Source organism: Elgaria multicarinata, chromosome 4 (assembly GCF_023053635.1).
Source record: "Elgaria multicarinata webbii isolate HBS135686 ecotype San Diego chromosome 4, rElgMul1.1.pri, whole genome shotgun sequence".
Classification (NCBI taxonomy): Eukaryota; Metazoa; Chordata; class Lepidosauria; order Squamata; family Anguidae; genus Elgaria; species Elgaria multicarinata.
Genome location: NC_086174.1, coordinates 113,128,426 through 113,140,085, shown reverse-complemented (window position 1 = coordinate 113,140,085; position 11,660 = coordinate 113,128,426). Strand labels below are relative to the sequence as shown.

At 48.8% G+C, this 11,660-nt stretch overlaps 1 protein-coding gene across 1 annotated transcript; it reads right to left on the bottom strand.

Annotated features, from left to right (window-relative positions):
• Positions 1-663: 663 nt before the first annotated feature.
• Positions 664-4,454, bottom strand: LOC134398218 (uncharacterized). The gene is made up of 3 exons (XM_063125470.1): positions 3,788-4,454; positions 870-1,060; positions 664-714 (listed from the first exon to the last, which is right to left on the bottom strand). The coding sequence occupies exons 1-3, from the start codon at positions 4,233-4,235 to the stop codon at positions 664-666; spliced, it is 690 nt and encodes a 229-aa protein (XP_062981540.1). The 5' UTR covers positions 4,236-4,454.
• Between the last annotated feature and the right edge of the window lie 7,206 nt (positions 4,455-11,660).

Below are 11,660 nucleotides of genomic sequence, written 5' to 3'. Positions count from 1 at the left end.
ATTAGAACACGTACCGGGGCTTGGCCTGCCCTCAGATCTAAAAGTAAACATAACAAAATCAAAATATGCCAGCACCTCACCTATTGGGGCAATTGGCGCACATACGCTTTGTATGCCTGCGATCGCCACCTGCCTACGGCTTGAATCTTGTGGGCTGTAAAACCAATTGCAGATGCAGTTGAGGCAGCCCCAATTCTAAATGAATGGGTTCCAAATTTGTGGTGCCCTAGACCTAAAACTGTCAAGGCCTTTTTAGTTACTGCCCAGAATTGAAATTTAGTTAAAGGGGCAGAGTCTTGATGACAAAACAATGGGCCCGGGGCAGTTCCCCGAAGTGCCATGAAATCATTCAAAGCTTGTACTGGGCATAACTCTTTCTTGGTAGATGGGTAAAGGGACACTACCTGTCCTCTCCCTAATTGGTCGGTTTTGGATCGTCTCAATGTGATGCGTATTTCCTGTGGTAGTAACTGCAAGTCACTGACCATCAAAGCCCTACCTGAATGATCACGTTTTGATGCCACTACCAGCTCTGAGATTCTGAAAGCTCCAAAAAAGGCCGTTAGTGCAGCCGCATGAAAAAGGGAAACCTCAAATGGTGATGAACACATGGCATGCCATTGCGCACCCAGCCCCATCAAAATATCGGGTGAGAGTGGGCACCTAGTATCCGGGGCGGATGGTGTGGCCCTGGCCCACCCCCGTAAGGACCTCCTAATACGGAAGTCAGAAGAATTATCAGGCAGTCCCCGGCACTTAGCCAGAAAGGCGAGGGCCGCTAGCTTACCCCCGATGGTCCTGGGGGCTAAACCTTTCTTCCTCCCTGTCACACAAAACTGAAGTAGGTGATCCACAGGGATAGGCCAAACCTGCGGGAGTTGCATGTTGTCCCGAAATAGGTGAAACTCACTACTTGCTTTTTTGTATGCTGCCCTGGTGCTAGGTGCGAGCGACTGCCACATGGCTGTTTCTATCTCCAGTTGCCAATCTCCCATAACTTCTTCGGCATGACCTCCGGTGTTAATCTTGCCCAAGGGGCCAGTTCCCGAAATTTCTGAACCTGCTGACGCGATAATGCGTCAGCAATGGGGTTATCGAGGCCCGGGACGTGACGGGCCTTGAAAAGTATATTGTGCTGGAGACAATGTAAAGTAAATGCTCTTACTAAATCCATAACTCTTGGGTTCTGGGATGATAAGGAATTGATAACATGGACCGTGGCTTGATTATCGCACCAAAATTGTACGACAGAATTAGACAATTCCTTGGCCCATAAATGTGTAGCCACATATATTGGAAAGAACTCCAAGTAGGTTAAATCTCTAGCAATAGCTGATGAACGCCATTCATCAGGCCAAACCTCAGCGCACCAACGGTCCCTCCAAATGACCCCAAAACCCACCTGTCCTGCTGCATCAGAATAAATTTGCATGTCTGCCTCCAAGAGTAATTGTTTCCTCCAGAAAGAGACTCCATTAAATGCTTCCAAAAAGGAAAGCCAAACATTCAAGTCATCACGTATGGTTTGAGTAATTCTAACGTGATGATGCGGGCAGGTCAAGCCCTTCATGGCGTAGCAAAGGCGCCTAGAAAAGGCCCTTCCAGGGGCTACCACTCTGCAGGCGAAATTTACGTGCCCCACCAATTCCTGCAATTGACGTAGGGTAATTTTTCGGGAGTCACGCACAGCGACCAGCCTGTCGCGCAAGGCAATTAACTTATCTTGTGGCAGCCTGGAACATTGCTGGACAGAGTCCAATTCAATGCCCAAGTATGTAAGGGAAGTAAGTGGACCTTCGGTCTTTTCATGTGCCAACGGCACGCCCACCTCCTCTGAGAGTTGATGGAACTCTCGCATGAGGTATTCGCATTGCCTTGAATTTGCTGGCCCAGAAAAGAAGAAGTCATCTAAATAATGGGTGGAATCTTCTAAGCCAGTCCGATCCTGCAAGGCCCACTCTAAGAACGAGCTGAACCTTTCAAACATGGCGCACGAGGTTGATAGTCCCATTGGTAAACTTTTATCGAAATAATATTGACCCTGGAACTGGAACCCTAAAAGATCAAAATCTGCTGGATTGATGGGCATAATGCGAAAGGCAGATTTAATATCGCACTTACCCATCAATGCCCCAGGCCCGTTTCCCCGGACAATTTCCACTGCCCGGTCAAAAGGGGCATAATGTACTGAGCAGAGGTGGTCAGGAATAGAGTCATTCACAGATTTTCCTCTAGGGGCCGACAGATTATGAATTAATCTGTAGTCGCCTGATGTCTTCTTGGGCACAATGCCCAGAGGTGATACCCGCAGATTGGGGATGGGAGGAACTGAAAATGGGCCTGCAACCCTCCCAGCTTCCACTTCTTTTTGAATTTTAGATCTAACCAATTGTTCAAACTCAAAGATTGACTTCTGATTTCTGGAAAAAGAAGGTTCACGAATCCCTTGAAAAGGGATTCTAAAACCCTCTCTGAAACCTGCTTCTAAATATATTGCATCACTGTGTTTTGGGTATCTATTAAGCAGCTGGCATAGCTGCTCAATTTTGATTGGGCTGGGTCCCTTTTGGAGGAGGCTGTTGGCTACCAGGTTTCCGGTTACCTTGATTGTCTCTGGGATTGCCCCTTCCACCCCTGGTTCTAGTACAGTTTGTAACCGGGTGATGCCCCCCACATTTTGGGCATTCATGTCTGTATCGGCATTGAGAGCGTGTACATGCGCCACGGGAGGTGTACTCCCAACACAGCAGGCGGTTTTGAACCCCTTGACCCGCATTCCCCGACACCGAGGAAGCGGGCTGCTGCTTGGCGAGGAGATGACCACTGTCTGCTCTATCTCTATCTATCTTGGTAGGAGTCATGAACTGCAGCCAGAGATCATGATCCTTCCTATCCCAACGCAGGGAGTGGTCAATTGCTGCCCGCATGCGAAAAGATGTATCATATGCGAGCCAAGCCCCGCCCTCATATTCTGTGTATGCTCTAAATATCATGTCTAAATATTTAGTCATGATACAACCACGGTCAGGGAATCTCTGTTGTACTACTCCCATGTAGATCAAAAAACCAGGAAGCCAGTTCCCCCATGTCCTGGCCACTTTCTTGCGCCTAGCCCTATCATAGTCCCTATCCCCTGACTTATCCTTATCCTTAACATCCGGTTCCCTGAACAGGAGAGAGAAAACATCTACAAATTCTCCCCGAATGATCTTATCCCTAGTTGCAGGCAACAAATGAAAACCTAAAGGAGAAGTTGTGCTTCCTGTTGGAATGGCATCTCCATCAATTCCTGCATAGGGATCCTTAGTTGTGAGGGTAATTGTGCCAGTAGTGGTGACTGCTGCCCCTGCCGGGCCCTGCCATACAGCTGCACATGCCACTGCAGTGGTTGTTGCTGATTGCGTGGCCACATCCCTAGAAGGAGTGGTGTTGTTTCCCACCGCAACCCTTGAACTGTTTTCAGTGGTTCCTGATTCTGTAGTGATAGAGGAGCCTGTCTCCACAGTCTGCGTGACACTAGGCTCCTTATTTGGTGAAGGTTCTGTATTCTGGGCTAACTGTGTAACTGGGGTCAATTCTGGTGTAGGCTGGATGGTTACTGTAGTAGGGGTTTGAGTAAGGTTTGGCGTAACTGCTTGTGTATTTGATGCAAGTGGGGCTGGTTGGCTTGTACGACCTGTCCCACCTTGCATCCCCTGCCAACCAGGGCTCATGAACCACGGACACCAAGCCCAGGGTGGCATGGAGGCCCAGGGCTGATTTGTGTTCTGAGTGCTGCTAGACTCACCTGACATCAATGGAGGCCATGTACCCGGAGGTGGCTGAGTAGCAATGGTGGCAGGAGGATTGTCTGGTATGCCAGGAAGAGGTTGAGTCTGGTTGTTCACAGAGCCATCTTGTCCTGATGTTAACTCTGGTCCTGGGGGGGTGTGACTGGATGAAGCCTCGATGGCATCGAGCCTTGCTGCAACAGATGCCCACATACTTTCATGAGTCTGTCGCCTTGTATGAGGGCGCCCAGATCCTCCCGCCCCTGATGAACTCATTATAGTGTCGGGTGGAGGGATAATGCCTCTCTCTAGTTCAGCAGCTTGTAGCCGTGCCATGAATGCTGCGATATCGGGCCGCTCACCCTCATCTGAAGATGAATCGTGCCTGGGGCGAGGACGTTTTACTGGAGGTTGTGGGGCTTTTCCTTTGCCTTTCTTCCCTCCCAATCCTTTCTTGGGTGGCATTTTAAAAGGCTAATCAACTACTAAAGGTTTCTATAAATTAGATATTATCTATCACCAATTAATATATTTCCCCACTCAATAAAGAGATTAATTGAAAACTAATTATGGAAACTTTCCAATTTGGTCTCCCATCCAAACACAAACCAGACCTGGCCCTGCTTAGCTTCAGCAAAGTGGCTGGCTCCTATGCATTCAGGCAATTCCCTGTGACTCTTTTTAGCTTACTGTGCTTAGAAGTGAAATCATAACAGGGAACCAGAAGGGGGGGGGGGCTAGAGAACTGAGTGTTCTAGTACAGCTAAACCAGAGAGGAGAGAGAGAAAGAGAGGAGAGAGGCCCACCAGTACTTTCCCCTTTAATGCCCTGCAAGGCAACTAAATTATGAAGCCAGATAGGACAAGTTTGGCCACTAATGATCCCTCCCTGCTCCTAGAGCCTATAAGGGCTGAATGCGCGCGGGGGGGGGGAAGCAAGCCACCCACTCCTATCCCTGATCTCTGCAAATGAGGTTGAATGCCAGAAGGCGCTGCTGCACAGCGTCCTTCTCCGCTCAGTCGAGCGCGTGCCTGCCCCTGCCTATCAGGGCTTCAACCCTTGAGGGGAGGTCAAGCAGGTTGCCGCTGCTCGGGGTTCTGGGCACCAGGCTGCGCTGCGCTGCGGCGCGCCGAGCACAGGAAGAAGAGGCCCAGCTAGGCCAAGCCTCGCTGTTGCTGCTGCCTTGCGTCCCGTCCTGCACTGTTACGGGCGCGGCAAAATAGGCCTCGTGATCAGCGTCCTGCTCCGTTGGGCTGAGCCGAGGCAGCTGGGCGCGACAGCCAAGCGGGAACTGCGAGGGAGGAAGAGGTCTCCCTCTTCCCGAAGGTAAGAGAAAGGAGCTCGTCTCCCGCCCCGAGCGGGCACGGGAAAGGTATCCCTACCCCCCAACCAATCAAAACAGGTGCCCTGTTTTAAGCAGGGTGTGTGTGTGTGCAAATTGGTGTTTTGGGGCCACAAGGGTGATGCCGAAATGCGGGGAGGGCCAGCCGGTCCTCCCCCCAAACCTGAGCCCGGATGGGCTGACGAACTACTCCTGTGGTGAGATGCTCCTCGTGCGAGAGCGTCGCTCCCTCGCTCGCTGCTGGCGATGCTCCAAACCTCGCCAGCTGCTTTTTCGAAGAAGGGCGAGGGAGGGGGTGAGCGCCCATTTATAGGCTCCCCTCTCCTCGCCCAGTGGCGCCACGTGAGGCTCACCAATGGGTGACCTCCACGCCTCTTAATCACCCCCACCCGCAACAGCCCTACCACGCCCAAGCTTTGCTGGGCGTTGGTTTAAGGCACATGTAACAAACAAGCATTGCAACCAATGAAACTGCAAGATTGATAAACGGCATGAACTTACTTATTGTTAAATAAAAGTTATTTTGTTTCATAAACTGGATTGGGTTCTTAAAGTAGCTGAGGTAAGGTACTAGTATATATGGTGGCAGTGGTGAAGGAAAAGGGTGAATAGAGTGGAGCACAAAGTGTTGTGCTGGTTGCTGTGAGGCCAAGAAGGGTCAGTGAAACACAGAACCAGTGAGCAGCAGTATGCTGACTGGGTCCATGGTTCGGAGCCTTTATAGAGAGAAATGTAAAGGAGACCCAAAGGAAGTGGTCGTGACACATCATGTCATTTCAACATTATAACCTCTGCCAAATTAATAGAACAGAATGTGATGCAAACATGTACATCGGGAGCATTACGTAAAATGCCACTTTGATGTGTTCTGTGGATAGCCAACGTCTGATCCCAAACTTTAGGCAAGTGGAAGAGTGTTACTTTTTCATGCTGAGTTTTAAATTGATAGATCATTTATTATCTTCACTGTGTAACTTTTCAGTATTTCACCAGAGGCTGTAATATATTATTCTGAACAAATGGGGGGTAGGAAGGGTCTCTCTCTCTCTCTCTCTCTCTCTCTCTCTCTCTCTCTCTCTCTCTCTCTCTCTCTCTAGCTGAATGGGAAGGCCAAAACCCTTTTTTTTTCTCTCGCCAGCCCACTAAGAAGAATATTTTGCTAAAGCATAGAACTTCTCTTTCTATCCTAATGTTTTTCCTTCATGCTTTCTGCTTACCTTGTTAACGAAAAAAGGTGCCGAACCAAAAGCCATTACTGCACTAATTAAATAAGGGCAAAGAGGGGCGGGAGGAATCTGGAGAAGGAAACTGTTGATGTTCCCTTCATTGTTTAGACAGCATGCAAGAAAATTGGATAGGAGTGTTACTGAGAGTCCTAGAGGTATCTGGGAAGCTGGATTGGTTCTAATGAATAATGAAAGTCTACAGGCACACATCTGCCTGTGGAAGGGGAGGGAAGACACGGGAACACAAATGTCACTCAGCTGTGCCTGTCATGTTGGAGTGAAGAGTCTGCTTTGATCATTTAGAGCTGCCTTGTACAACTTGTGATTCACCAAGCTAAAACAGCCCACCCAGCCATGCATTGTGGCCTGCCGCATGCTTGAAGCCCAGGTTGTTGTTTTTCAGTTACAACTAGACACCAAAAAGCAAGAGCTTTATTGAGTCACAAGTCACATTTGGTTTGTTAAATCACAAATTGCTGGAGAGCGAGCTATCTCTTAGCCTAAAGTACTTTGCAGGATTGTTGTAACATTAAAATGAGGAAGATACCTTTCCATTGAAGAGGAAAAATGGACTATAAATGTCTTATCTGTCTGTTTACCCTTTCCCGAAGTCAGTGTGGTGTAGTGGTTAGAGTGTTGGACTGGGAGTTGGGAGATCTCAGTTCTAGTCCCTACTCAGCTATAGAAGCTCACTGGGTGACTTTGGGACAGTCACAGACTCTCAGCCCAACCCACCTCGCAGGGTTGTTGTTGATGTGAAGGTAAAATGGAGAGGCAGAAGTTTATGCATGCCGTCTTAGGTTCCTTAAGGAAGAAAAAAAGCGGAATATAAATGTAATAAATACATAAATAAATCTTCGCAGCAGAAAATGTTTATTTATTTATTTATTGCATTTGTATACTGCCACATAGCTGAAGCTCTCTGGGCAGTTTACATAACATTAAGACACTTAAAAACAATATACAAAAATTAAAAACTACAAAAACACACACATTTAAAACCACTATAGCAACTTTTAAAACTTTGAACCTAAAAAAACAGACCCAGGCTCATTTCATATTGCTAAATGCCTGAGAGAAAAGTCTTGACCTGGAGCTGAAAAGATAATAATGTCGGCGCCAGGTGGGCCTCTTCAAGGAGATTGTTCCACAGTTGGGGGCCACCACAGAGAAGGCCCTCTCTCTTCTTGGATGGATATCCACACCTAGCCTGCTTTTTCTCCGGTGAGGCAAATAGAGGTATAAGAGATAGAGGGCCTTGCTAGACCTACCTTTGAATCTGGCCTTCAGGCACGGTGAGCCCGTGCTACAATTAGCACAGGCCGTTGCGCCTATCCAGACGTCAGACACGACGGGGAAAGGAAAGCCCCGTCGCGTCCTCCATTTTTTTTAATAAGTTAAAGGAGCCATGTGCACAGGAGCGCACCAACGAAAAGGTAGGTCTTTGAAAAAAGGGGGTTCCCTGCTCCCCCTGCCCCCGATGTCCCCCCCACAATGTCTGATGTCCCCCACTCGCCCCCCGCTCACCCGCTCACTCACCCCCCACTCGCCCGCTTGCTCACCCCCTCGCTCGCTCCCTTGCCCACCCATCCGCTCGCTCACCCCCCCGCTCGCCATGTCCGATGCCCCCTCCACTACCACCCCTGCCACGATCTCCCCACCCTGGCTCCGCTCTTCCCCCCCCATCTCTCCTGCCGGGTCTGCTCTTTCCCCCCTGGCCCCCATCGCTCCCTCCCGTCATTCCCTTGCCCCTGGCCTGATGGGCACAGTGCAGCTTCTCCCAGCTACTCGCGAGTAAGCAAGCAGCTGGGAAAAGCCGCGGAACCAGCTAGACCTGCCGCGGCCTCGGGCACAGCCTGGGTTTGCGGAAAAACCGGGCCACAAGTGGATCCGGTTATCCAGGGTCAAGGGAGGGTTTAGCCTTGCCTGACCCCGGGATCCCCCGTGCATCTTCTGCATGCACAGCAGGGAGCCTGGGCCTCGCACTGGGCTAAACTCTCATCTAGGAAGGCCCAGAGCTGGAAATTAAAATTAACAAGTCACCAGGGTGACATATATCTGAATGTTCTTAAAGTACTCAAATGTGGAAAGTTTGATTTTTCTTAGAAGCTGGCCCTCTTTACTACAGGATTGTAAAGTAGTGCTAAATGTTTAAATGCAATCAGAGGAGGGATTCAGGTGACTGTAGTTTCATTAACCTAATCTCTGTTTTGGATAAATTATTGGATTATCATATTAAAAGTAGAATTAATAAGCGCATAGAATAAGAAGCTTTGGTGAGCAATAATCAGCATGACTTTTGCAAAGAGACATAGTCCAGGGCTCAAACTAGATGTGATGCTAAATATGTCTCTCAGAATCATATCAGTGGTGTTGTTTTTTAAATCAATACCAGGTGTGGGGGAGGGGGGGCATCTGATGCCCATTGTGAGTTCTCCACATGGAGAAGTAGAGTTTAACCATTTCCTCCCCAACATGTTCCTGATGAAAATCACCCCCACTCTCCTAAAACCACTATTAGCCCTTGGAGGAAATATCCCATTAGCACCAATATAATCAATAACATTTGTTTTAACTCTTACATTTCTGGACATTTTTAAACAGTGGGCTTCACAATAGTGTTGAGACACTATTTCATAACTGACATACCTTAATCACCCCCAGAAGTGAACCAAAGAGGTCAGGTTTTTTTTTACTTCTAGCTGTATGGACCAAGAATATGTTTCCTGTGCATTTAAACTAGCATCTATGACATTGGCTGGCATTATCGTGTATATTACAAATGAAGTGACCTTATCTCAGCAGCCTGGAATATTGTTGCCTTGCCCAAGGCCATTTTCCTCTTTAGGAACCAACCATTTCTTGAAAAAGAAATCTTAACTCTCTGTAGACAGTGTACCCTTTTGACTGGCTTCTCTTGCTGCTTTGTTTTCTCTCATTTCCTTTTCAATGGCTTATGATATCTCAGATTCAGACAAACCCAAGGACTGAGGGTGGAACACGTTCAGTAGGTCCTGATATTGCTCTTCTAGCGTTCTGCTAGAGATGCGTACACATTAAACACTCAATTACAAAGCCACATAGTGTTGCATGATGGCAGAAACAAGAAAAAGGAAGAAATGGAAAGGAAAGGAACAGTGATTTTATTGCAAACTATATATCTTGATTAAGATCCATCTTGGCTGTAGATGTAACAGAAATGATTGAATGTAAATTGTATTTTAGTGCCTGTACTTCTCCCTGAAATAAGAGCTTGAGCCCACCAATTTATTGCCGTATATTACGGTGTCGTGGACTTGTTAATACAACCATTAAAAAAAAGGTAGAATTTTCCAAGGCCTTTTTATAACACATCTGCTTCTCTGGTCTCAGCAATTTGGAAGCAGTATTCAAGAGATGTAGTCAGCAACCCAAAGTGATCTTTCCCCTCTTTGAATGTACTCATTTGTCTACTTGAAGCTGGTTTGGAATAGATGCCTCTGATCTACTCAACATATATAAAATACCTGCCAATTTGGGTCCCTTTAAAAAATAACCACCAGACATGCTTTCCACAAGTAAAGGAGTCTCCCTTGGAACCAACTCTGTGCTCTTGAAGGAGAAGTGTTTGTTCCTATAATTTCGTAGCATGGGGAAAATCTTCCCTAGCTAGCTTCAAAAGATTGGCACTTTTTCATCATTTTCTAGGCTTGCTTCCCTTGTGCTAACCACTGGCTTTTGTTAGCCAGCTCTGACAGTCTCCACATTCTATTGAGATGTTAGACACAGAAAGAGTAAAGGTTAGGGATGTGCTCCGCTTCTCCTCGAACCGGAGAAGCAGGAGCGGAGTGGGGGGCTTCGCCTACCCTTAAGGCGGAGGCGAAGAGAGTCAGGGGGGCTGCGGATCGAGGCGAAGAGGATCGCCTCAATCCGGAGCTTCGCCTGAAGGTAAGTGGGGGGGAGAGGGACTAATCTGGCGCTGCCGGCGCCACCATCCATGCAGCTGCAGCGGCGGCAGCACCAGGTAAAGGAGCAGGGAGGAGGGACGCTTACCTTCCTCCGTCGCCGGCTTCAGTTGAGGCCCCGGTTGAAGCCGGAAGTGAAGGCCGAGGCCTCTTCCGGCTTCAACCGGGGCCTCAATTGAAGCCCACGATGGAGGAAGGTAAGGGGGCGAGGGCTAGGGCGGGGGCTGGGGCGGGGGTCTGGCCTACCTGGCGCCGGCAGCGCAGCCATCCATGCAGCGGCGCCGGCAGCGGCGCCAGGTAAGGGAGCAGGGAGGAGGGACGCTTACCTTCCTCCATCGCCGGCTTCAATTGAGGCCCCGGTTGAAGCTGGAAGTGAAGGCCGAGGCCTCTTCCGGCTTCAGCCGGGGCCTCAATTGAATCCCGTGATGGAGGAAGGTAAGGGGGCGGGGTGGGTGGATGGTTTCTCTTGCGCCGCCGCCGCCGTTCATATAGTGACAGCGGTGAAGCCGGATCTTGCTCCGCAGAGTGGAGTGGCAGACGGGCGGAGCGGCGCGAAGAGGATCAGGCCCGATCCAGATTTTCCAGATCGGGCCACGAAGCGGATTAGGGGGTCCATGCACACCCCTAGTAAAGGTGGCCTTCCAAACTGGTGATTGTCTGAATAAATGTAAGTTTGGCAGGCCTTCTGAACCTCTGTTCCTGATATGGAGGTACCAAACAGAACGGCATTGTGATAAGTCAAAGCAAGGTCCACTGCTGCAAAGAGAAAACTCCTGAAGATGTCCATATAATATAATACTAATGTGAACCATACAAGAGAAAAGTGTTTGTAGTTCAACACATGATTAAGCACAAGAGCCTGGGGTTAATGTGATTTCCAGGGGCCTGTGTAACCCAACCACTCTGTGTTTTCTCTTTTTATGGGCAAAACTATTAGAGTAATAAAATAGACCATTTATAGCCCAATCCTATGCTGGTTTACTCTGAAGCAAATCCCAATGCGTTCAATGGGACTTAGGCCTTAGCTAGACCTACCTGAAAGTCTCAGGGAGGGGAGACCTCGCTTTGCGATTAACACGAGATCTCACCCTCGTTTACACGTAAGGTGCGACGACGTCAGGAAGAGAGGTGTCGCGCCCACCATTTTTTATTTTTTAAAGGAGACGGAGCACACAAACACTCGTGCGCAAAGGTAAGTTTTAAAAAATAAATAATTTAATTTGCCTGTTCCCCCCACCCTACACCCAATGGGTGCAGCGTTCCTGAGGAGCACTGCGCCCCGTGCGCGGCTCCCAGCTCTGTGTGAGTAATCCATGTGAGTAAACCTGCAGAAACAAGCCACAGTCTCGGGCTTAGCCTGAGACCGCAGGAAAAAAGG

Excerpts from the sequence above, each read along its gene's own strand:
- LOC134398218 (XM_063125470.1), bottom strand. The coding sequence starts at position 4,235 with ATGCCACCCAAGAAAGGATTGGGAGGGAAGAAAGGCAAAGGAAAAGCC. Across the intron at positions 1,061-3,787 it reads ATGGCCTCCATTGATGTCAG|GTTCAGAAATTTCGGGAACT; the intron begins GTGAGTCTAGCA and ends TCGCGTCAGCAG. Across the intron at positions 715-869 it reads ACAACATGCAACTCCCGCAG|GAGGTCCTTACGGGGGTGGG; the intron begins GTTTGGCCTATC and ends CTTCCGTATTAG.